This window comes from Oncorhynchus kisutch, linkage group LG2 (genome assembly GCF_002021735.2).
Source record: "Oncorhynchus kisutch isolate 150728-3 linkage group LG2, Okis_V2, whole genome shotgun sequence".
In the NCBI taxonomy this organism is placed as follows: Eukaryota; Metazoa; Chordata; class Actinopteri; order Salmoniformes; family Salmonidae; genus Oncorhynchus; species Oncorhynchus kisutch.
The window spans coordinates 69,744,612-69,768,701 of record NC_034175.2 but is presented as its reverse complement, the minus strand read 5'-3'; the positions used below and the strand labels follow the sequence as shown (position 1 = coordinate 69,768,701).

General features: G+C 43.8%; 1 protein-coding gene across 1 annotated transcript in view; it reads left to right on the top strand.

Annotated features, from left to right (window-relative positions):
- LOC109870737 (calcitonin gene-related peptide type 1 receptor-like) overlaps nt 1-18,470 on the top strand; it is a 42,067-nt gene extending 23,597 nt beyond the window's left edge. The window contains exons 2-13 of the mRNA XM_031800877.1: nt 48-173; nt 2,349-2,502; nt 5,413-5,523; nt 6,469-6,581; nt 6,954-7,045; nt 7,209-7,335; nt 9,507-9,660; nt 9,852-9,912; nt 10,196-10,262; nt 11,510-11,728; nt 14,574-14,615; nt 15,281-18,470. Coding sequence (XP_031656737.1) covers nt 99-173; nt 2,349-2,502; nt 5,413-5,523; nt 6,469-6,581; nt 6,954-7,045; nt 7,209-7,335; nt 9,507-9,660; nt 9,852-9,912; nt 10,196-10,262; nt 11,510-11,728; nt 14,574-14,615; nt 15,281-15,502 — 1,437 coding nt within the window. The 5' untranslated portion in view covers nt 48-98 and the 3' untranslated portion in view covers nt 15,503-18,470. The remainder of the gene's footprint in view (nt 1-47; nt 174-2,348; nt 2,503-5,412; nt 5,524-6,468; nt 6,582-6,953; nt 7,046-7,208; nt 7,336-9,506; nt 9,661-9,851; nt 9,913-10,195; nt 10,263-11,509; nt 11,729-14,573; nt 14,616-15,280) is intronic.
- Nucleotides 18,471-24,090: the final 5,620 nt, after the last annotated feature.

Here is a 24,090-nt window from a genome sequence, read left to right as displayed (position 1 = left end):
GACAATGTAAGTCTGTGTTTCAATGGCCTTTTTTTCCCTTTCAACAGATCGATAGTCATTAAAGAGGGAGAAATAACCAGAAGAGTGGATCGTTTGATATGCCAAAAAAGAAGATGGATTGTTTTGGGTACTGTTGGATGGTCATCTGTCTCCTACTGGGCACTGCTACTGAGGCAAGAGACTTTCTTTACCCTCTCTTTTTCTCTCTTTACTCTGTATCTCTATCTGTCGCTCTCTCTGTCACACACACACACGCACGCACACACACACACACACACACACACACACACACACACACACACACACACACACACACACACACACACACACATACACACACACATACACACACACACACACACACACACACACACATACACGCACACACACACACACACACACACACACACACACACACACACACACACACACACACACACACACACACACACACACACACACACACACACACACACGCACACACACACACACACACACACACACACACACACACACACACACACACACACACACACACACACACGCATGCACACGCACGCACATTCACACAGACAAACACACACACCCATAAATGCAGGACCATATTGTCTACTGTGTCAGTGGGGGGATTCATACACTGTATAACATGTGTGCCATGTTAATACTCTGCTCAGTAGTACAACACCATGGTTGTTTGGGAGCATTAATTGGTGTATGTATCCTTTCTCGCTCTAGTGATTTCTTTATGTGGAAAATCTAAATAACTTTGGTGAATGAACGTTTATATTGATGAGTAATCAACAAGGTGCCTGTATGATTAGTAAGTGGTCAATATAATAACATATAGGTCAGGACACTGGCAGATGGATCTAGAACCAAAATATCAGACAGCTAAAAATCCATTGAATACAAAAGCAGTGTACTTTATTTAACCAGGCAAGTCAGCTAAGAACAGGGGCAGAATGACAGATTTTTACCTTGTCAGCTCAGGGATTTGATCTAGCAACCTTTGGGTTACTGGCCCAATGCTCTATCAACCAGGCTACCTGTCGCCCCATGCTATGTTATACACTGCTCAAAAAAATAAAGGGAACACTTAAAAAACACAATGTAACTCCAAGTCAATCACACTTCTGTGAAATCAAACTGTCCACCTAGGAAGCAACACTGATTGACAATACATTTCACATGCTGTTGTGCAAATGGAATAGACAACAGTTGGAAATTATAGGCAATTAGCAAGACACCCCCAATAAAGGTGATAACCACAGACCACTTCTCAGTTCCTATGCTTCCTGGCTGATGTTTTGGTCACTTTTGAATGCTGGCGGTACCACTCTAGTGGTAGCATGAGACGGAGTCTACAACCCACACAAGTGGCTCAGGTAGTGCAGCTCATCCAGGATGGCACATCAATGCGAGCTGTGGCAAGAAGGTTTGCTGTGTCTGTCAGCGTAGGGTCCAGAGCATGGATGCGCTACCAGGAGAACACCAAGATTGGCAAATTAGCCACTGGAGCCCTGTGCTCTTCACAGATGAAAGCAGGTTCACACGGAGCACATGTGACAGACGTGACAGTCTGGAGACGCCGTGGAGAACGTTCTGCTGCCTGCAACATCCTCCAGCATGACCGGTTTGGCGGTGGGTCAGTCTTGGTGTGGGGTGGCATTTCTTTGGGGGGCCGCACAGCCCTCCACGTGCTCACCAGAGGTAGCCTGACTGCCATTAGGTACCGAGATGAGATCCTCAGACCCCTTGAGAGACCATATGCTGGTGTGGTTGGCCCTGGGTTCCTCCTAATGCAAGATGCAGTTCCTGCAAGAGGAAGGCATTGATGCTATGGACTGGCCCGCCCGCTCCCCAGAGCTGAATCCAATTGAGCACATCTGGAACATCATGTCTCGCTCCATCCACGAACGCCACGTTGCACCACAGACTGTCCAGGAGTTGGCGGATGCTTTAGTCCAGGTCTGGGAGGAGATCCCTCAGGAGACCCTCCGCCACCTCATCAGGAGCATGCCCAGGCGTTGTAGGGAGGTCATACAGGCACGTGGAGGCCACACACACTACTGAGCCTCATTTTGACTTGTTTTAAGGACATCAGCCTGTAGTGTGGCCTGATTTCCATTGATAATTTTTGTGTGATTTTTTTGTCAGCACATTCAACTATGTAAAGAAAATGTATTTAATAAGAATATTTCATTCATTCAGATCTAGGATGTGTTATTTTAGTGTTCCCTTTATTTTTTTGAGCAGTGTAGTATGGTATGGTATGTTAAGCTATGTGTTATGGTATGTGATGTTATGCTATGTGTTATGGTATGTGATGTTATGGGTTCTCCTTGCAGATCTTAGTTGCGGCTAGCCCAGAGGTGAACAGTACCCAGCAGCACCTACAGCTGAACGTCTACCACGATATAGGACTCACCAGGAACAAGATTGTGACAGCCCAGTTCGAGTGCTACCAGAAAATCATGAAGGATAACGACCACAACAAAATAGGTAACAAAAACAACAGATATTACCTGCTTTCAGGCTAAATATTTGCCAAACGCCAAAAAATTCATGGTTATTGGCTACATCTTCAGCCCATTAAGTACGATAACTTGATTACTGAGTGCATGAGTTTGAATCCTAAGTGGGATCGATTCATGTTGCATAAGCCCTCGAGTTGAGCACCTGATGTCCAACGAGAAGCTCTTTTATAGGGAGAAGAAGAAGAAGAAAATAATAATCTGTTTTGTGCAGTCAATGACTAAAGTGTGATAATCCCACCAGTCTATTAGTATCCAGACCATTAACATTAACCAGTCGGGCAGGTGAGGAGACAGTGCATCTTAAGCCAGCCTGAGGGACTGAGGGACTGAGAGGAATGCCAATATATCAGTGGTGCTGTGGTGTAATTTACACAAGGTGCTGTAAGCCTCTCATTTGGATGGTAATCCAGAAGCGTTGTGTCTGATTAGCATTGCAGTCACACCGGCAATCAGCTAGGAGGTGTTCGCTTGGCGTCTTGGCTAATTAGAAATCCTATTACACAGTAAGGTGTGGCTCTAGGGTGTCTGTCTGAGAGTGGTGGTTGTAAGTGCGTGAGGAGAGGTAAGGAGTAGTTAGTGAGGAGGGGGAGCAGCAGGAGGCTTCGGGAGACAGAGGGAGCAGCTGACAGAACAGACGTAAAGTGTTAGCTGCGTTCAGTCATACTTAATGTTAGGGAAATGCTACAGGTGTAATGCCACAGCTTTTTATAGACTCTAAACATAATCCTGATTTATCTGACTTATCGAACCAAAACATTTGGAGATATTTGGAAAAGTGCATTTACTACCTTTCTTTTATTTGTATTTATATATATATATATATATTTTATTTTTTATTTATTTTTATTTATTAAACTAGGCAAGTCACTTAAGGACAAATTCTTATTTACAATGACGGCCTAAACCGGCCAAACCCGGACGATACTGAGCCAGTTGTGCGCCGCCCTACGGGACTCCCAATCACAACTGGTTGTGATACAGCCTGCATTCACAGGGTCTGTAGTGATGCTTCAAGCACTGAGATGCAGTGCCTTAGACCGCTGTGCCACTCGTTAGCCAAATAATGCTTTTAACCATTGTGTTACAATATGTACAGTATTTAATAATGTGTTTGTGTGGGTGGTTGCCAAGGTAAGGTTGTAGGACACATCTCCGTCAGTAGAGTTACCAATCTTTGTCAGGGAAATGTTTTCCAAAATAACTTTCCCCTTCAAAAACAACTTCTAGCTCTTCAGTTATGTCAAGCATTATTGTCAACACATGCCAGGGGATTGTCAATTTCAATCCAAAGCTTTAAAACACACATCCCACCCCTGTTGTCAAAAACAAAGTCTGAAACACCTGACTACCTGATGAAAGAGATACAAAGTACATAGTGAGAAAGGCAGTGGTAGAAACAGATCTTGGCTGATATTTAACATAGTGAGAGAGGCAGAGGTAGAAACAGATCCTGGCTGATATTTAACATAGTGAAAGAGGCAGAGGTAGAAACAGATCTTGGCTGATATTTAACATAGTGAGAGAGGCAGTGGTAGAAACAGATCCTGGCTGATATTTAACACAGTGAGAGAGGCAGAGGTAGAAACACATCCTGGCTGATATTTAACATAGTGAGAGAGGCAGAGGTAGAAACAGATCCTGGCTGATATTTAACATAGTGAGAGAGGCAGTGGTAGAAACAGATCCTGGCTGATATTTAACATAGTGAGAGAGGCAGAGGTAGAAACATATCCTGGCTGATATTTAACATAGTGAGAGAGGCAGTGGTAGAAACATATCCTGGCTGATATTTAACATGGTGAGAGAGGCAGTGGTAGAAACATATCCTGGCTGATATTTAACATAGTGAGAGAGGCAGAGGTAGAAACAGATCCTGGCTGATATTTAACATAGTGAGACAGGCAGTGGTAGAAACAGATCCTGGCTGATATTTAACACAGTGAGAGGCAGTGGTAGAAACATATCCTGGCTGATATTTAACATAGTGAGACAGACAGTGGTAGAAACAGATCCTGGCTGATATTTAACATAGTGAAAGAGGCAGAGGTAGAAACATATCCTGGCTGATATTTAACATAGTGAGACAGGCAGTTGTAGAAACAGATCCTGGCTGATATTTAACATAGTGAGAGAGGCAGTGGTAGAAACAGATCATGGCTGGTATTTAACACAGTGAGAGAGGCAGTGGTAGAAACAGATCCTGGCTGATATTTAACACAGTGAGAGAGGCAGAGGTAGAAACAGATCCTGGCTGATATTTAACACAGTGAGAGAGGCAGAGGTAGAAACAGATCCTGGCTGATATTTAACACAGTGAGAGAGGCAGAGGTAGAAACACATCCTGGCTGATATTTAACACAGTGAGAGAGGCAGAGGTAGAAACAGATCCTGGCTGATATTTCTTTAAAATATTCCTTTCCCATTCATTTTTTTTCCCTAAAATTGATGTTATGGTGGATGGAAGACAGAGTCAGGAAACAATGATATGGGATGTGGGATATTTCAATATCTGGGTTATCCACTGTAATGTCTCATTTCCACCATACAATTAGGAGCATTGGCAGAATCGTAATGTATTTAACCTGATTTGTATGCAAGAATAAATGAAGACGTTAGCATTAGCAACACAATATATCAGCAGGTGTCTCTAAAAACTACTGAGTGTGATGTCAACAAAAAACATTTGTACTTATATCACATATTGATTTCAACTGCGTATTGATTGACATGACCTGTTGATTCTTGTAGCAGACAGTGTCAGTGACCTCTCAGTGATCTCTCAGTGACCTCTCAGTGACCTCTCAGTGACCTCTCAGTGCTCCTGCTTTATGTGAACACGTGCTTCATTTGAACTCTGATGGTTTCTATGCTGCAGGGCCAGTGTGTAACCGGACCTGGGATGGATGGCTGTGCTGGGACGACACAGAGGCAGGCTTTACTTCGGAGCAGCACTGCCCTGACTACTTCCAGGACTTTGACCCCTCAGGTGAGCCCCTCGAAGGCCCACCATGTGCCCACCGACATGGGCTAAAGTTCCTGGGGAGTGGGGACCCACCTTTTATGCAGGTTTTCATTTCAACCTGCAACTCCCATAAAAACTGCTGAATTAAATGTAGAAAATGTAACTTTGAATAATTCCAGCTATTTCACGTGATATGTTCTGTCTTGGAATAATTCTAAAATAGCAGATTCAAGGTGTTCCAGTTCATTGGTTCCCTTGAACCAAGAAGATATAAATAAACCACAGGGTTTTGTTCTAGCCCAGCACTAACACATCTTTTTCAAATAATCCTAATCATAGTCATCAGTCGGGACAACGACCAGTTTCATCTGGTGTATTAGTGCTGGGCTGGAATAAAAGCCTGCACATCATGTAGCTCTCCAGGACTGGAGTTCTACAGCCCTAGTCTAATGGGGTGATATCATTGGTAGTGCAATACAACATACAGTGGATCCTCCAGGATCAACATTGAGAAACACTGGGTTTGAGGCAGACACAGCAATCCCTCCTCCTTCCGGGCTAGTTTGGTCATTTTGAGGGGTAGTCCCATCCTTTTTTATCAAATGCCTTTCTTTTTTCTTTTTCCATTTAATTTTGATTTAATTCAAGTCCCTGAGGCTTCAGAAACTAAGTCCCAGAGGCTTCAGAAACTAAGTCCCAGAGGCTTCAGAAACTAAGTCCCAGAGGCTTCAGAAACTAAGTCCCAGAGGCTTCAGAAACTAAGTCCCAGAGGCTTCAGAAACTAAGTCGCAGAGGCTTCAGAAACTATGTTGCTTTAAAAGCACTTGCAAATTATATTACTGCGAGGAAAGATGACATTTTCTGAAAAAAGACCTGTTTTGAAGATGAACTTCAGATCTCTGCATTTTGAAGCCTGTATCTGATGTGGTTAGAGTTTCATCTCCAACATTTTGATGTAATGCTCTACAGAAATGGTGACAAAAATCTGCAGTGAGAACGGACACTGGTTTCTGCATCCCGACAGCAACCGAACGTGGACTAACTACACGCGATGCAACGAGCACACTAAAGAAGGCAGGATGGTACGTCACTGTCTGAAATATTTTTATTCATCTTCTCAATTACATAAGATTTTACAGTACAAAGTCAAAGAATATCAAATGGATGTTCTAGTTCAAAAAGAGTTGCTTGCTGCATGTGAGGAACGTTATTTTGCCCTCCTAGAGAAACTTGCAGATTGCTGTTTTGAATGGACACAAAGCATTTGAAAAAACATGTGGAGATGATATTTGGCTAAGGCTTTGAGCTCTCTGCTCTGTGATTATCAGGGCTCTTTGACTATAACTAACAAGGGCATTTTATATTGATTATTGAGTGCATTATGTAGTGAGGGTGTTAGCCAGGCTAAGACATGCTAGGATAATATGAGGCTTATCGTGTCTACTCTCTTCCAGACTGCCATGAATTTATTCTACTTGGCTCTCATTGGCCACGGCTTGTCACTGATATCCCTATTCATTTCCCTGGGAATATTTTTCAATTTCAAGTGAGTATAAATTAACCAAACAACATAAATAACTAAATACTCAAAGGCGTTGTTCCTCGGTCTGTTTTTATTCACAGATAGCTGGTACAAATAACTTTTCACCTTGTGTTTCTGTTTTTATCTCCACAATGACAACGTCTACTCCTTTTCTCCTTTGGTGTAGGAGTTTAAGTTGCCAAAGGGTCACTCTCCACAAAAACCTCTTCTTCTCCTTTGTTTTGAACTCGGTCATCACCATCATCTGGTTGACCGCTGTGGCGAATAACCAGGAACTGGTACAAAGAAACCCTGTGAGTTTATGGATCGTTGGAGGGATGGGTGGATGGATGGATGGATGGATCGTTGGAGGGATGGGTGGATGGATGGATGGATGGATGGATGGATGGATGGGTGGATGGATGGGTGGGTGGGTGGGTGGGTGGGTGGGTTGGTGGGTGGGTGGGTGGGTGGGTGGGTGGGTGGGTGGGTGGGTGGATGGATGGTTGGATGGGTGGATGGATGGATGGATGGGTGGGTGGGTGGGTGGGTGGGTGCATGGATGGATGGATGGATGGATGGATGGATGGGTGGATGGATGGGTGGGTGGGTGGGTGGATGGATGGGTGTGTGGGTGGGTGGTAGGTAGGTGTGTGGGTGGTAGGTAGGTGTGTGGGTGGTAGGTAGGTGTGTGGGTGGTAGGTAGGTGTGTGGGTGGTAGGTAGGTGTGTGGGTGGTAGGTAGGTGTGTGGGTGGTAGGTAGGTGTGTGGGTGGTAGGTAGGTGTGTGGGTGGTAGGTAGGTGTGTGGGTGGTAGGTAGGTGTGTGGGTGGTAGGTAGGTGGGTGGGTGGTAGGTAGGTGTGTGGGTGGTAGGTAGGTGTGTGGGTGGTAGGTAGGTGTGTGGGTGGTAGGTAGGTGTGTGGGTGGTAGGTAGGTGTGTGGGTGGTAGGTAGGTGTGTGGGTGGTAGGTAGGTGTGTGGGTGGTAGGTAGGTGTGTGGGTGGTAGGTAGGTGTGTGTGTGGTAGGTGTGTGGGTGGTAGGTAGGTGTGTGGGTGGTAGGTAGGTGTGTGTGTGGTAGGTAGGTGTGTGGGTGGTAGGTAGGTGTGTGGGTGGTAGGTAGGTGTGTGGGTGGTAGGTAGGTGTTTTGGGTGGTAGGTAGGTGTGTGGGTGGTAGGTAGGTGTGTGGGTGGTAGGTAGGTGTGTGGGTGGTAGGTAGGTGTGTGGGTGGTAGGTAGGGTGTGTGGGTGGTAGGTAGGTGTGTGGGTGGTAGGTAGGTGTGTGGGTGGTAGGTAGGTGTGTGGGTGGTAGGTAGGTGTGTGGGTGGTAGGTAGGTGTGTGGGTGGTAGGTAGGTGTGTGGGTGGTAGGTAGGTGTGTGGGTGGTAGGTAGGTGTGTGGGTGGTAGGTAGGTGTGTGGGTGGTAGGTAGGTGTGTGGGTGGTAGGTAGGTGTGTGGGTGGTAGGTAGGTGTGTGGGTGGTAGGTAGGTGTGTGGGTGGTAGGTAGGTGTGTGGGTGGTAGGTAGGTGTGTGTGGTGGGTGGTAGGTAGGTGTGTGGGTGGTAGGTAGGTGTGTGGGTGGTAGGTAGGTGTGTGGGTGGTAGGTAGGTGTGTGGGTGGTAGGTAGGTGTGTGGGTGGTAGGTAGGTGTGTGGGTGGTAGGTAGGTGTGTGGGTGGTAGGTAGGTGTGTGGGTGGTAGGTAGGTGTGTGGGTGGTAGGTAGGTGTGTGGGTGGTAGGTAGGTGTGTGGGTGGTAGGTAGGTGTGTGGGTGGTAGGTAGGTGTGTGGGTGGTAGGTAGGTGTGTGGGTGGTAGGTAGGTGTGTGGGTGGTAGGTAGGTGTGTGGGTGGTAGGTAGGTGTGTGGGTGGTAGGTAGGTGTGTGGGTGGTAGGTAGGTGTGTGGGTGGTAGATAACATGCGTTTGTATATAAATATAAATAATTGTATATCTATATTATACTATGTAATGTATATCATACAGCCACACACCAGTGTAACGGTAGGACACACACTGCTAATTTACTGCTGCATTTATAGATATTCATTTATAGATATTTAGCCCAGAAAAACTACATGACGTGGATCCAAATTGATAGTACTTATTTTTGCGTTAGCTAGGTAGCGACAGCTAGCGCCAGTCAGCTGTACCTGTGTCAAAACTCTGCTATGTTTTATACTATAGCTTGTTCTCTTCTTTTTAAATCATAAGCCAGCGTGTTTTCAGCACTTTTATTTCCATGACTGATCAAAACTCATTTTCTCATGCTTTCGCTTGTCTCTCTGCGGCTTTATTTACTTATTTACTTACTTATTTACTTTACTTTATGAGCAATATGTTAGGAATATCAGATCACAGTAAAGTCACAGTATCGAATCGCAATACATATAGAATCTTGAGAATCGCAATAGATATGGTATCGGCACCTAAATATGGTGATGATGTCGTATATCGTGAGGCCAGCCCTAAATTTCACCCCGTGTTCTTTTTTCTAGACAAGCTGTAAAGTGTCGGTGTTCATCCATCTTTATCTGTTTGGCTGCAACTACTTCTGGATGCTATGCGAAGGGATATACCTGCACACCCTCATCGTTGTTGCCGTGTTCGCTGAGAAACAGCACTTGATGTGGTACTATCTCCTCGGCTGGGGTAGGTTTTTGGGGGGATGTGGTACTATCTCCTCGGCTGGGGTAGGTTTTGGGGGGATGTGGTACTATCTCCACGAGTGGGGTAGATTTTGGGGACAACGTCATATCCCTTATAGGATATGAAGTGTGATGTTATTTCATGGAAGTAGCATTGTTTGTCACTAACAAAGGATGTCTGTTGTTGTTTTTCAGGCTTTCCTCTAATTCCAGCATCTATACATGCGATCGCTCGCAGTTACTACTACAATGACAAGTGAGTTACTTTCATCGCTTTTTCCCTGAATTGTTTTCATTGAATTGATCATTCCTTAAAACTACAAGCTATTCATACAGCATAATGCCTATTTCCTGTCATTAGTTTCTATGACAACTACCAGTATTCCCTACCCTGATATCGATTGCCTTCTAGTGCTTTCAATTACATTTTTTATTCATGCGTTTCCTGTAAGCATCACCTTTTAAATCGAATTTCAACAATAAAAGTAGCAGAACCTGAATGCATGATTCTCCTGAATGCCTGATTCTCCCTCCTACAGTTGTTGGATAAGCTCCAACACTTCACTCCTCTACATAATCCATGGGCCCATCTGCGCTGCTCTGTTGGTAAGTCTGTAATACAGTTAGGTTCATGCAAATGAAAAAGCGATATTCTGGCGACTGTTGAGTGCTTGGATATCAGAATGTTGTTTTAATTTTAAAGGGATAGTTCAGTGAAATTACATATTTAATTTCCTTACCTTGAAAGCAGCCTATGGACAAGGAGTAATATCTACGTAAATAATTTCACAGAACTATCCCTTTAATTTACCTGCAGTTTGGCCTCAACGGTTGGTCCCTCTGTGGACTGACCCATCCCATGAATCATTTGGCAGAACAACATGTCACTGGTCACCTTTCAAAGTAAACCGGCAAATCAAGCATCCTCCTGTGCTTTGCAATTATTATCTGAGGGTCCAATCTGGTACACAGCTGCATTGTCTTATCAGATGTGCTGATGTTTCTTTATTTTGAGGACTTCTGCATAAAACGTGCTACCTGGTCGTGCTGCTACTCCAGTTTCAACTGTTCTGCCTGCAGCTATGGAACCTACCTGTTCACCGGACATGCTACCTTGCCCCGGACCTGCTGTTTTTGACCCTCTCTCTCTCTCTCTCTCTCTCTCTCTCTCTCTCTCTCTCTCTCTCTCTCTCTCTACCTACCACACCTGCTGTCTCGACCTCTGAATGCTCAGCTATGAAAAGCTAACTAACATTTACCCCTGAGGTGCTGACCTGTTGCACTCTCTACAACCACTGTGATTATTATTTGACCCTTCTGGTCATCTATGAACATCTTGAAGAACGATCCGGCCTTAATAATTTCCATGTACTCTTATAATCTCTAACCAGCACAGCCAAAAGAGGACTGGCCACCCCTCAGAGCCTGGTTCCTCTCTAGGTTTCTTCCTAGATTCCTGACTTTCTATGGAGTTTTTCCTAGTCACAGTGCTTCTACATCTGCATTGGTTTCTGTTCAGGGTTTAAAGCTGGGTTTCTGTAAAAGCACATCTGCTAATGTAAAAATGGCTTAAAAAATACATTTGATTTGATTTCATGTTTTCTCCTTGTTTGGTCAATACGAGAATTGTAATGGTGATTATGTGAATCCACTCATGACATCAGTGATTCAGAAACTTAAGAATTCACAATTTCCAACATCAAGAAGTGAACACACACTTGCTAACAGTCCTGAACAGTATTTCTTATATTTTTCCGGTATGGTTATAGCGGGTCCTTTGGATAAGCATGTCCTCTAGACTGCTAATATTATTCGGACTAATTTGTCAGTTTTCTCTCTCCTTCTCTTTCAAGGTGAACCTGTTCTTCCTGTTGAACATTGTGCGTGTCCTGATCACCAAGTTGAAGGTGACCAACCAGGCTGAGTCCAGCCTCTACATGAAGGCCGTGCGCGCCACCCTGATTCTTGTACCTCTCCTGGGCATCCAGTACGTCCTGTTGCCCTACAAACCAGAGGAACGAGTCTCCTCTGAGATCTACGACTACATCATGCACATCTTAATGCATTATCAGGTAAGACTATCTATTCTCTGCTAGTTACCCCAGCTCAGTGAAATTATACATTTCTAGGCTTACAGTATATCTTCCATCTTTCCAACCGAGGTTAGAATGAATTTCTATGTAAAATGCCTTCAGAAAGCATTCATACCCCTTGACTTATTCCACATGTTGTTGTTACAGCCTGAATTCAAAAGTGATTAAATATATACACTATATATAGAAAGGTATATGGCCATCCTTTCAAATTAGTGGATTCAGCTATTTCAGCCACACCCGTTGCTGACAGGTATTTAAAATCGAGCACACACCCATGCAATCTCCATAGACAAACATTGGCAGTAGAATGGCCTTACTGTAGAGCTCAGTGACTCATTGTGGCACCGTTATAGGATGCCACCTTTAAAACAAATCAGTTCTTCAAATAACTTCCCTGCTAGAGCTGCCCCGGTCAACTGTAAGTACTGTTATTGTGAAATGGATACATCTAGGAGCAACAACGGCTCAGCCGTGACGTGGTAGGCCACACAAGCTCACAGAACGGGACCACCAAGTGCTTAAGCGCGTAGCGTGTAAAAATCATCTGCCCTCGGTTGTAACACTCACTACCGAGTTCCAAACTGCCACGGGAAACAATGTCAGCACAATAAATGTTCGTTGGGAGCTTCATGAAATGAGTTTCCATGGCCGAGCAGCCGCAAACAAGCCTAAGGTCACCGTGTGCAATGCCAAGCTTCGGCTGGAGTTGTGTGAAGCATTGGACTCTGGAGCAGTGGAAACGCGTTCTCTGGAGTGATCAATCACGTTTCACCATCTGACAGTCCAACGGACGAATCTGGGTTTGGTGGATGCCAGGAGAACGCAACCTGCCCCAATGCATAGTGCCAACTGTAAAGTTTGGTGGAAGAGTAATAATGGTCTGGGGCTGTTTTTCATGGTACGGGCTAGGCCGGTTCGTTCATTCCTATGCCACAGTTTTTGCCGTTTTAGTTTACTGCCTTTTATTACAAACAGGATGCATGTTTTGTAATAATCGTATTATGTGCTTCCTTCTTTTCACTCTGTCTGTATTGTGGAGTAACTACAATGTTGTTGATCCATCCTCAGTTTCCTTACAGCCATTAAATGCTGTAACTTTTTTAAAGTCATCATTGACCTCATTGTGAAATCCCTGAGCTGTTTCCTTCCTCTCCGGCAACTGAGTTAGGAAGGATGCCTGTTTCTTTGCAGTGACTGGTTGTATCGATACAACCTCCAATGTGTAATTAATAACTTCACCATGCTCAAAGGGATATTCATTGTCTGCTTTTTTATTTTGACTCATCTACCAAGAGGTGCCCTTCTTTGGAATACCTCCATGGTTATTGTGGTTGAATCTGTGTTTGAAATTCACTGCTCGACTGATGGAACTTTCAGATAATTGTATGTGTGTAGTTGAAAGATGAGATAGTCAATCAAAAATCATGTTAAACCACTATTATTGAACACAGAGACCATGTGACTTGTTAGGCACATTTTTACTCCTGAATTTATTTCGGCTTTCTATAACAAACGGGTTGAATATCTTATTGACTTTAATACGTTTCACTTTTCATTCAGGATGTAACATAACAAAAAGTGGAAAAAGCCAAAGGGTGTGGATACTTTCTGATGGCATTGGATGTGTGTGATGTCCGTAGTCATTTGGCAGATGTTCTTGTCCAGAGTTACTGTCTATAAGCACATCAAACACATTCATCAGCCACTGTCTCTCACTGTGTTCCCTATTATTGGCTTGTGAGTATTTATGAAGACCAGGTCGACTAATTTCAGCTCCTGCATCTTTATCCCATGGCCTGTGGAAGACTGGCAGGAAGGAAAACATAAGAAAACATAAGTCACTGTCTGGGAGGGGAGGGTTGAATGCTGCAGCTCATGATGGGGAGGTGCAGTTGGAGCGTTCTGGGGCCAGGCTGATTCAGCTCAATAAATCATACAACACAACGTCTTTGTCTCTCTCTCTCTCTCTGTCACGCTCTGTCACGCTCTGTCTCTGTCTGTCTCTGTCTGTCTCTCTCTGTCTCTCTCTGTCTCTCTCTGTCATGCTCTGTCTCTGTCTGTCTCTGTCTCTCGCTGTCTCTCTCTTTCTCTCTCTCTCTCTCCCTCTCTCTTTCTCTCTCTCTCTCTCCCTCCCTCTCTCTCTCTCTCTCTCTCTCTCTCTTTGTCTCTCTCTCTCTGTCTCTCTCTCTCTCTCTGTCTCTCTCTCTCTCTCTCTCTCTCTCTCTCTCTCTCTCTCTGTCTCTCTCTCTCTCTCTCTCTCTCTCTCTCTCTCTGTCACGCTCTGTCTCTGTCTGTCTCTGTCTGTCTCTGTCTCTCGCTGTCTCTCTCTTTCTCTCTCCGTCTCTCTCTCTCTCTCTCTCTCTCTCTGTCTCTCTCTCTCTCTCTGTCCCGCTCTGTCTCTGTCTGTCCCTGTCTCTCATTGTCTCTCTCTTTCTCCCTCTCTCTCTCTCCCCCTCTCCCTCTCCCTCTCACTCTCCCTCTCCCTCTCCCTCTCCCTCTCCCTCTCCCTCTCTTTCTCTCTCTCTCTCTGTCTCTCTCTGTCTCTCTCTGTCACACTCTGTCTCTGTCTGTCGCTGTCTCTTGCTGTCTCTCTCTCTCTCTCTCTGTCTCTCCTTCTCTCTCTCTCTCTCTCTCTCTCTCTCTGTCTCTCACACTTGTTTTACATGCTCCTCGAAAGACCTGCTGCCAAAATGCATGAAAGTGGGAAAATCAGCATTCTGCCCCATGCCTCAACAGTTTTTTGCTGTTAGAGAACTTGAGACATTCTCCTCTGGAAATGATGATGCATTTATCACCTGACTGGGCAACACTTTTTTTTCAGGGGCTGCTGGTGGCCACCATCTTCTGCTTCTTCAACGGAGAGGTATGTTTCTCACCCACAATCATGTCCATCAGGTTTTCTGAAATCCCAGATAAAGAATTCTAGGTTGAATGATTCCCTTGCCAGCCTATTCACTGGGAATTTTCCAGGACTGTTTCAGGAATTTTGCAATTCTCTCCTCCCCTGTACCTCCTTGTCCTCAGCCCCCTGTGTGTATAAGCCAAGGTTAGGACACTTCCTCTTTGCATACCCTCCCCGGGAGTTGACCTGGGGATGTATCTTGGGACGTTGACCCTCCAGAGCATTGCATAGGAGCGTGTGAGCCTCAGGAGTGGATTCTCCCAGACTAGAGATCATGAAAGCATTGGCAGGCATCCAGAGACAGTCAAGGGACCGTCCACAGAGTGGTATCAGCAGTGCTAGAGAGGGTTTTGTTCCAAAGTAGTAATTTGGGTATGGATTTGGTTTGCTTGGCCCTTTACCTCCTTTGACAGCCATGCTTCACAAAACACATGGAGAGGACACGGGTCAATATGGTCCTTGTAAATGACTGGAAGATGGCGAGGCAAATACTGTATGACGATACATGGATGGTCTTGCAATTAGGGTTAATTCATTCTTAGTCATTCATGAAAGTAATTCATTGCTAATTGTATTCATGTATATTCTGTGTACTGAATCAAATGATCCACATTGTGTCTTGGCAGGTGCAAGGCGTTCTGAGGAGACATTGGAAACAGTACCGTATGCAGTTCGGGAGCACCTTGACCCACTCGGATGCCATGCGGTCCGCCTCATACACAGCCTCGTCCATCACCGATGTCCAGGGCTGCTACAGCATCGACAGCAACACAGAACACTTGAATGGCAAGGGGGGCTGCCTTGACATCGAGACCTCCATCTTAAAATCGGAGAACCCGTTTGCCTGAGGAAAAGGCTAACTCTGCTGTGTATTTGGGAATGGAGGGGAGGGGTGGGGAAGGAGGGTGGGGGGTGCAGCATGTTTGGAAATGGAGAAGGGCTGCAATCTTGTTTGGAAATGGAGGGTTGGGGGAAGGAGGGGGGAGGGTGTGCTGCAGCGTGTTTGGGAATGAGGGGAGGGGTGGGGGAAGTGGTGGGGGTTGCAGAGTGTTTGGGAATGGAGGTTTGGGGGGGCTGCAGTTTGTTACTATGGTTACTGGGTTACTGTCACACAGCGACCGTTGGAGAACTGAACTGTTCTCCCGATATTTGCTGCATAAGCACCCCCCCCCCCCCCCAAAAAGAAGGGATAAACAATAGAAGAATTATACACACTGAAAAAAACGACATTTGCTACCTTCGATGAACATGTTTGAATAGGCACTTAATCATTTTATCTGCCTTGTGAGAATCACTATATTCTAAGTATCCATGTTCTAACATGCTCTTCCACTTTTCAGAGGAAGACAAATGTATATATTCTGATTATTTTTCTTAAAGCATTTAAATATTGGGCAGTCCTTTCAACATGACTGTACAAGTCAAAAGGAGGTTTGACAATCCAAATTATGATATTATGAGTTTAGATAAAGCTTGGCTGTTTGCCCCCAAAAAAATGCTATTTGTGACTTGCTTTGTGCCAAACCAAGAATCGATCTTGTCGGTTATTTTTACACATTACAACTATACCACTATGAGGCTATGTTCTGTGTTCCTCTAGTCTAGCTGAATCTAGGCTAAAGTTGAGGACAAGGTTACACTTGCAGCAACTATACACAAAGCAGGGTTTCCATTATGAAAATGTGTCGCTGGAAATATTTTAATTTAATGGATCGTCGAGACATTTACTGGACCCATATGCATTGGGTGCGTAACCCGATTAGGGCTTCCTCCCACTGTGCTCAGAATTACATAAATCACATTTAGATTATTGTAATTAATTAGCAGAATCTTTTTAATATGACAAATTACAGGGTAGGCTACTCTGCTGACACTTACAAACAGATGAATAAAAATGACACTGTCCAATATAACAGGCTTATGAGAAGGCGAGACAAATAGAATATGACATCTATCAAGAGCACCTTACAGTAGTGAGTACACACATTTCTGTATTGGTCACCTGTGGGAATCAAACCCACAACCCAGGCATTTCTGTATTGGTCACCTGTGGGAATCAAACCCACAACCCAGGCATTACAAGCAACATGCTCTACCGACTGAACACAGGACCTTATGATGACAGAGCTTGCCTTCCGTTCCCTATGTATTTGAATGGCGAATGGGAAGCGTGCTATAATTACCAGTTGAGAAAAAAATAGTAGCTCGTTTTAATTGTGGCCCAAAATCTATTTTTTTATGCAGGATTGCATTTACAATTGTTGCGCAATTACTGGGTTTATAAAATCGGTCTGACAGACAAAGGTTCTGTATCTATATGTTGTGGGTGTGTGATAAATAAGATATATTGCGAATATAAACACGCGCCAATTTAATTCCACTAAATTCGGCAAATTAGCGCATAGCCTTATAAGCATGACCGGTGAAATGCATTTACATCAATTGGTATTTCCGTTAATGAATAGGCTAAAAAACATTATTTTGATTTTTTTCTTCTTTTTTTCTCCCAGACAAGTGGCCGGTGCCAATTTTATTTATTGGCTTTTGTATTTTTTTTGCGGCCAAAAGCCGGCTATTACCAGCTAATGGAAACCCTGACGAAAAAATACAGTACAGTCACTTTTTGGTGCTTAATAACTTGTGAAAAGTTACAAGCTTTACCATTACCAACTATTATAATTTGTGCCAATATCTGTCCTTGTACAACTGAATATTACTTCAATGATGACATTTGGTTATGGCACTGTTTTAAATCTATGGGATAGTTATACATAGGATCAACATTACATTCCTCTCAGTGATACGTATACACTTTATTCAGTATGTTCATATATTACACATCATTTCCTCCTTGGATCATTCATTTGGATTTCATAACTTTATTAAAATAATGTTTTCATCCAAATGCTAGAACCAACTCACAATCAGATGTAAATATGTTGTAAATCTTGCAGGGGGTGAGTGCTGTGACTGTTTTGTGAATGTGCAGTGTATATAACACAGTATTTATGGGTGTATGCGAGGCAATGAAATAGGAAGCAGCTGTCTAATGTAGCAGTGTGTGGAAGGTTGTCAGGGGGTTCGCTTTTTTGTTTGTACCATTTTGATGTTTTTGTTGATGTTAGAGGAAGCACGATTATTAGTGTATGGACCTTACCCATCAGTCAGACATTTAAATGAATGGTCTTTGTGCCCTTTCTGTTAGCTTTGCACAAGGGTACAAACAAAGCCACACCTCCATGTTGCCTGTGTCCTCCGATGGAGGGTGAATGATGCCTGAATTGCATCTGTAATTTCCTTTGGAGTTGTTTTTCCAGTTTTTTGTAGGAAGAGGAACAGGCATCTACCACTGGAACGTTATTCAATCATAATCACACAGTGACCATTGGTAACTAAATGAACACCATGACACTGCACAAGCGTGTGTATAGGACCAGAACACATGTCGGTACCAACTCTCAGATACATCTGCATATTAGCAGCTGTATTTATGGCAAGTGAATTAAATGCATCCTGTTTCGTAACATTTGTCAGAATGTGACACGGACTGCAGGACAGTTTCTATCTAGAGGACTTAATCTAATCTTAAAACTGTATTCAAAGCCGTTTTCATATTGGACGACATTGATATTTCAAGTAGCACTTGCTACAAAGTATTTTCAAGGACAATGTCTGTATTGTATGTTACAACTGTACTGTGTGTATATATATAGTGTCTTTGGAAGTCTACACACCCTGCCTCCACTCTACTGTATGAAAGGCATTTGTATATGCTTTATTCTTTGGATATGAAAATATATATTTGTGTAAAATCAATTTTTCTCTCTGATTTTTATCTGAATCTTTATCAGACAATCATACTTTACTAGCAAATCACTTTTTGATAATGTCTATTTCAACAGACAAAATAAGATACACTATTTGAATTGTCTCATTTTTGATAATGTCCTTTTGTTGTGATCACTTCAGATTGCTACAGCAACAGTTAGATATTGAAATATTTGTACAATGACTGCACAACAAGCCATTACACAAAATGGTAGGTGTATGTGTTTGTTAAATTCAACATTTTCAGTGAAGAGGATCTTGACTCCAGATCATGCTCAATACAATTACTCTTGATGACATCACTTAAGCAAGAAGCATTTGGACAACTGTTTGGTCTTTTAATAACAGAGTTAAAAAAAGGCACCTGCACATCTGAGCTATCTTGTTGCATGGCGATACCAAAGAAAAGTGCTTCTTTTGATTCCAATCCTTTTGCACACACTGGAATGATGTGGGTGGAGCAATGTCTATTTGTGGGTACAAATTGCAAACACTCAACAAAGCTTTGACGAAGGCCAAGAGGCTGACACATATGCTTTAATAAAAAATAAGTGATACCAACAATTAAAAATCTATATATATATTTCACCTTTATTTAACCAGGTAGGCCAGTTGAGAACATGTTCTCATTTACAACTGCGACCTGGCCAAGATAAAGCAAAGCAGTGCGACACAAACAACCACACAGAGTTACACATGGAATAAACAAACGTACAGTCAATAACACAATAAGGAACAAAAATCTATATGCAGCGTGTGCAAATGAGGTAAGATTACGGAGGTAAGGCAATAAATAGGCCGTCTTGGTGAAGTAATTACAATTTAGCAATTAAACACCAGAGGGATAGCTGTGCAGAAGATGAATGTGCAAGTAGAGATACTGGGGTGCAAAGGAACAAAATAAATGAAATAAATAACAATATGGGGATGAGGTAGTTGGATGGGCTATTTACAGATGATGCTTAAGGTTAGTGAGGGAGATATGAGTCTCCAGCTTCAGTGATTTTTGCAATTTGTTCCAGTCTTTGGCAGCAGAGAACTGTAAGGAAAGGTGGCCAAAAGAGGAATTGGCTTTGAGGGTGACCAGTGAAACATACCTGCTGGAGCGCATGCTACGGGTGGGTGCTGCTATGGTGACCAGTGAGCTGAGATAAGGCGGGGCTTTACCTAGCAAAGACTTATAGATGATCTGGAACCAGTGGGTTTGGCGACGAATATGAAGCGAGGGCCAGCCAACGAGAGCATACAGGTCGCAGTGGTGGGAAGTATATGGGGCTTTGGTGACGAAACGGATGGCACTGTGATAGACTGCATCCAATTTTCTGAGTAGAGTGTTGGAGGCTATTTTATAAATGGCATCGCCGAAGTCAAGGATTGGTAGGATAGTCAGTTTTACGAGGGTATGTTTGGCAGCATGAGTGAAGGATGCTTTGTTGCGAAATAGGAAGCTGATTCTAGATTTAATTTTGGACTGGAAATGCTTAATGTGACTCTGGAAGGAGAGGTTAAAGTCTATCCAGACACCTAGGTATTTGTAATTATCCACATATTCTAAGTCGGAACCGTCCAGAGTAGTGATGCTGGAAGGGCAGGCAGGTGCGGGCAGCGATCGGTTGAAGTGCATGCATTTAGTTTTACTTGCATTTAAGAGCAGTTAGAGGCCACGGAAGAAGAGTTGTGTTGCATTGAAGCTCGTTTGGAGGTTTATTAACACAGTGTCCAAAGAAGTCGCCAGATGTATACAGAATGGTGTCGTCTGCGTAGAGGTGGATCAGCGAATCACCCGCAGCAAGAGCGACATCATTGATGTATATAGAGAAAGAGTCGGCCCGAGAATTGACCCCTGTGGCACCCCCATAGAGACTGTCAGAGGTCCGGACAACAGGCCCTGCTATTTGACAAACTGAACTCTGTCTGAGAAGTAGTTGGTGAACCAGGCGAGGCAGTCATTTGAGAAAACAAGGCTGCTGAGTCTGCCAATAAGAATGTGGTGATTGACAGAGTCAAAAACCTTGGCCTGGTCGATGAATACGGCTGCACAGTATTGCCTTTTATCGGTGGAGGTTATGATATCGTTAAGGACCTTGAGCGTGGCTGAGGTACACCCATGACCAGCTCGGAAACCTGATTGCATAGCAGCGAAATGGTCAGTGATCTGAATGATGGTCAGTGATCTGTATAATTTGGCTTTGAAGACCTTAGAAATGCAGGGTAGGATAGATATAGGTCTGTAGCAGTTTCGGTCTAGAGTGTCTCCCCCTTTGAAAAGGGGGATGACCACGGCAGCTTTCCAATCTTTGGTGATCTCAGACGATACGAAAGAGAGGTTGAACAGGCTAGTAATAGGGGTTGCAACAATTGCGGTGGATAATTAGGCAAGGGAGATTAGAAAGGCCTGCTCGCTGAAGTGTTTTAGGGAGCGTTTGACAGTGATGAGGGGTGGTCGTTTGACCACAGACCCATTACGGACGCAGGCAGTGAGGCAGTGATCGCTGAGATCCTGGTTGAAGACAGCAGAGGTGTATTTAGAGGGCATGTTCGTCAGGATGATATCTATGAGGGTGCCCGTGTTTATGGATTTGGGGTTGTACCTGGTAGGTTCATTAACAATTTGTGTCAGATTGAGGGCATCAAGCATAGATTGTAGGACGGCCGGGGTGGTAAGCATGTCCCAGTTTAGGTCACCTAACAGTAAGAGCTCTGAAGATAGATGGGGGGCATTCTTTTCACAAATGATGTCCCGGGCACAGCTGAGGGCAGAAGGTGTCCTATAACAAGCAGCAACGGTGAGACTTGTTTCTGGAAAGGTGGATTTTTAGAAGTAGAAGCTCAAATTGTAGATTGCAACTCCGCCCCCTTTGGCAGTTCTATCTTGTCGAGAAATGTTATAGTTAGGGTTGGGAATTTCAGGATTTTTGGTGGCCTTCCTAAACCAGGATACAGACACGGCTAGGAAATCCGGGTTGGCAGAGTGTGCCAAAGCAGTAAGTAAATCAAACTTAGGGAGGAGGCTTCTAATGTTAACATGCATGAAACCAAGGCTTTTATGGTTACAGAAGTCAACAAATGAGCGCGCCTGGGGAATGGTAGTGGAGCTAGGCACTGCAGGGCCTGGATTAACCTCTACATCACCAGAGACACAGAGGAGGAGGAGGATAAGGGTACGTCTAAAGGCTATTAGAACTGCTTGTCTAGTGCATTCGGAACAGAGAGTAAAAGGAACAGCTTTCTGGGCGCGGAAGAATAGATTCAAGGTATAATGTACAGACAAGGGTATGGTAGGATGTGAATACAGTGGAGGTAAACCTAGGCATTGAGAGAGGTGATGAGGTGATGATGGGAGAGGTTTTGTCCCTAGAGACATCATTTAGACCAGGTGAAGTCACTGCATGTGTGGGAGGTAAAAGAAAAGGGCAAGCTAAGGCATATTTAGCAGGGCTGGAGTGTCTACAGTGAATTAAACCAATAATCACTAACCAAAACAGGTGAACCAGTTCAGAGCTTGCGGTAGGAAACCGGAGATGTGGAGAAAGAGCAGTCCGGTAAGCTCTGGGTTGAAATGCGTGGTATAGACTGGCAGGAGTTAACCAGGCTAAGGTTAGCTGATGACCGCTAGCCGTGGCTAATTGCCTATTAGCAAGTATCTAGTTAGCTGGCTAGTTCCTGTTGGGGGTTCCGGTTCTAAAGTATAGAAAATAGCAGATCCATACCACATTGGGTGAGGCGGGTTGCAGGAGAGTATGTTGTGACTGAGGTTAAAATATAAAAAAAAATATACGAAATACATACGAAGGAAAATAATATATATACATGGGACACGACGAAGACAAAGACATCTGAACTGCTACGCCATCTTGGATTAGAGAAATGAAGAGAAAGAGAAGTGTGCGGGTTTCTCATGCCTTCTTATAACACCCATCTCCCTTTTACTTATAATAATCCTGTCATGACCGTACTGTTTATCAGTTAACTATTGATTGTTTTAGAATCACCCCCTCCAAACGAGCTTCTATGCCATACAACACTCCTTCCGTGGCCTCCAACTGCTCTTAAATGCTAGTAAAACCAAATGCAAGCTTTTCAAACGTTCGCTGCCCGCACCCGCCCGCCCGACTAGCATCACCACCCTGGACAGTTCCGACCTAGAATATGTGGACAACTATAAATACCTAGGTGTCTAGTTAGACTGTAAACTCTCCTTCCAGACTCATTTTAAGTATCTCCAAGCCAAAATCAATTCTAGTATCGGCATTCTATTTCGCAACAAAGCCTCCTTCACTCACGTCGCCAAACTTACCCTAGTAAAACTGACTATCCTACCGATCCTCGACTTTGGCGATGTCATCTACAAAATAGCTTCCAATACTCTACTCAGCAAACTGGATGCAGTCTATCACAGTGCCATCCGTTCTGTTACCAAATCACCTTATACTACCCACCACTGCGACCTGTATGCTCTAGTTGGCCGGCCCTCAAAACATATTAGTCGCCAGACCCACTGGCTCCAGGTCATCTATAAGTCTATGCTAGGTAAAGCTCCGCCTTATCTCAGTTCACTGGTCACGATAACAACACCCACCCGTAGCACACGTTCCAGCAGGTATATCTCACTTATAATCCCCAAAACCAACACCTAATTTGTCCGCCTTTCCTTCCAGTTCTCTGCTGCCAGTGACTGGAAAGAATTGCAAAAATCGCTGAAGTTGGAGACTTTTATTTTCCTCACCAACTTTAAACATCTGCTATCTGAGCAGCTAACCGATCGCTGCAGCTGTACATAGTCCATCTGTAAATAGCCCACCCAATCTACCTACCTCATCCCCATACTGTTTTTATTTTATTTACTTTTCTGCTATTTTGCACACCAGTATCTCTACTTGCACATCATCATCTGCTCATTTATCACTCCAGTTCTAATCTGCTAAATTGTATTTATTCGCTCCTATGGCCTATTTATTGCCTACCTCCTCATGCCTTTTGCACACACTGTTAATAGACTTTCTTTTTTTCTACTGTGTCATTGACATGTTTATTGTGTTATTGGCTTGTTTATTGTTTACTCCATGTGTAACTCTGTGTTGTTGTCTGTGTCACACTGCTTTGCTTTATCTTGGCCAGGTCGCAGTTGCAAATGAGAACTTGTTCTCAACTAGCCTACCTGGTTAAATAAAGGTGTTCTCAACTAGCCTACCTGGTTAAATAAAGGTGTTCTCAACTTGCCTACCTGGTTAAATAAAGGTGTTCTCAACTAGCCTACCTGGTTAAATAAAGGTGTTCTCAACTAGCCTACCTGGTTAAATAAAGGTGTTCTCAACTAGCCTACCTGGTTAAATAAAGGTGTTCTCAACTAGCCTACCTGGTTAAATAAAGGTGAAATAAAATACAATTTTAAAAAAGCAGCAAAATTCACGAAACAGATGGTTGTTGATGGGGAATGCAAATTCAATTCAAGTGTGCTTTTCCAAACCTCCATCTCAATCCACAAGAGTTCAATGGTCTACACTTCATGTCCCTAGATTATTGATGAACCGCTTGGGGTTTGGTGTTGGGAGAAATGACAAAAGTTACAGTGCAAGAAAACATCTACCACAGAAGGTGACTCGGACCT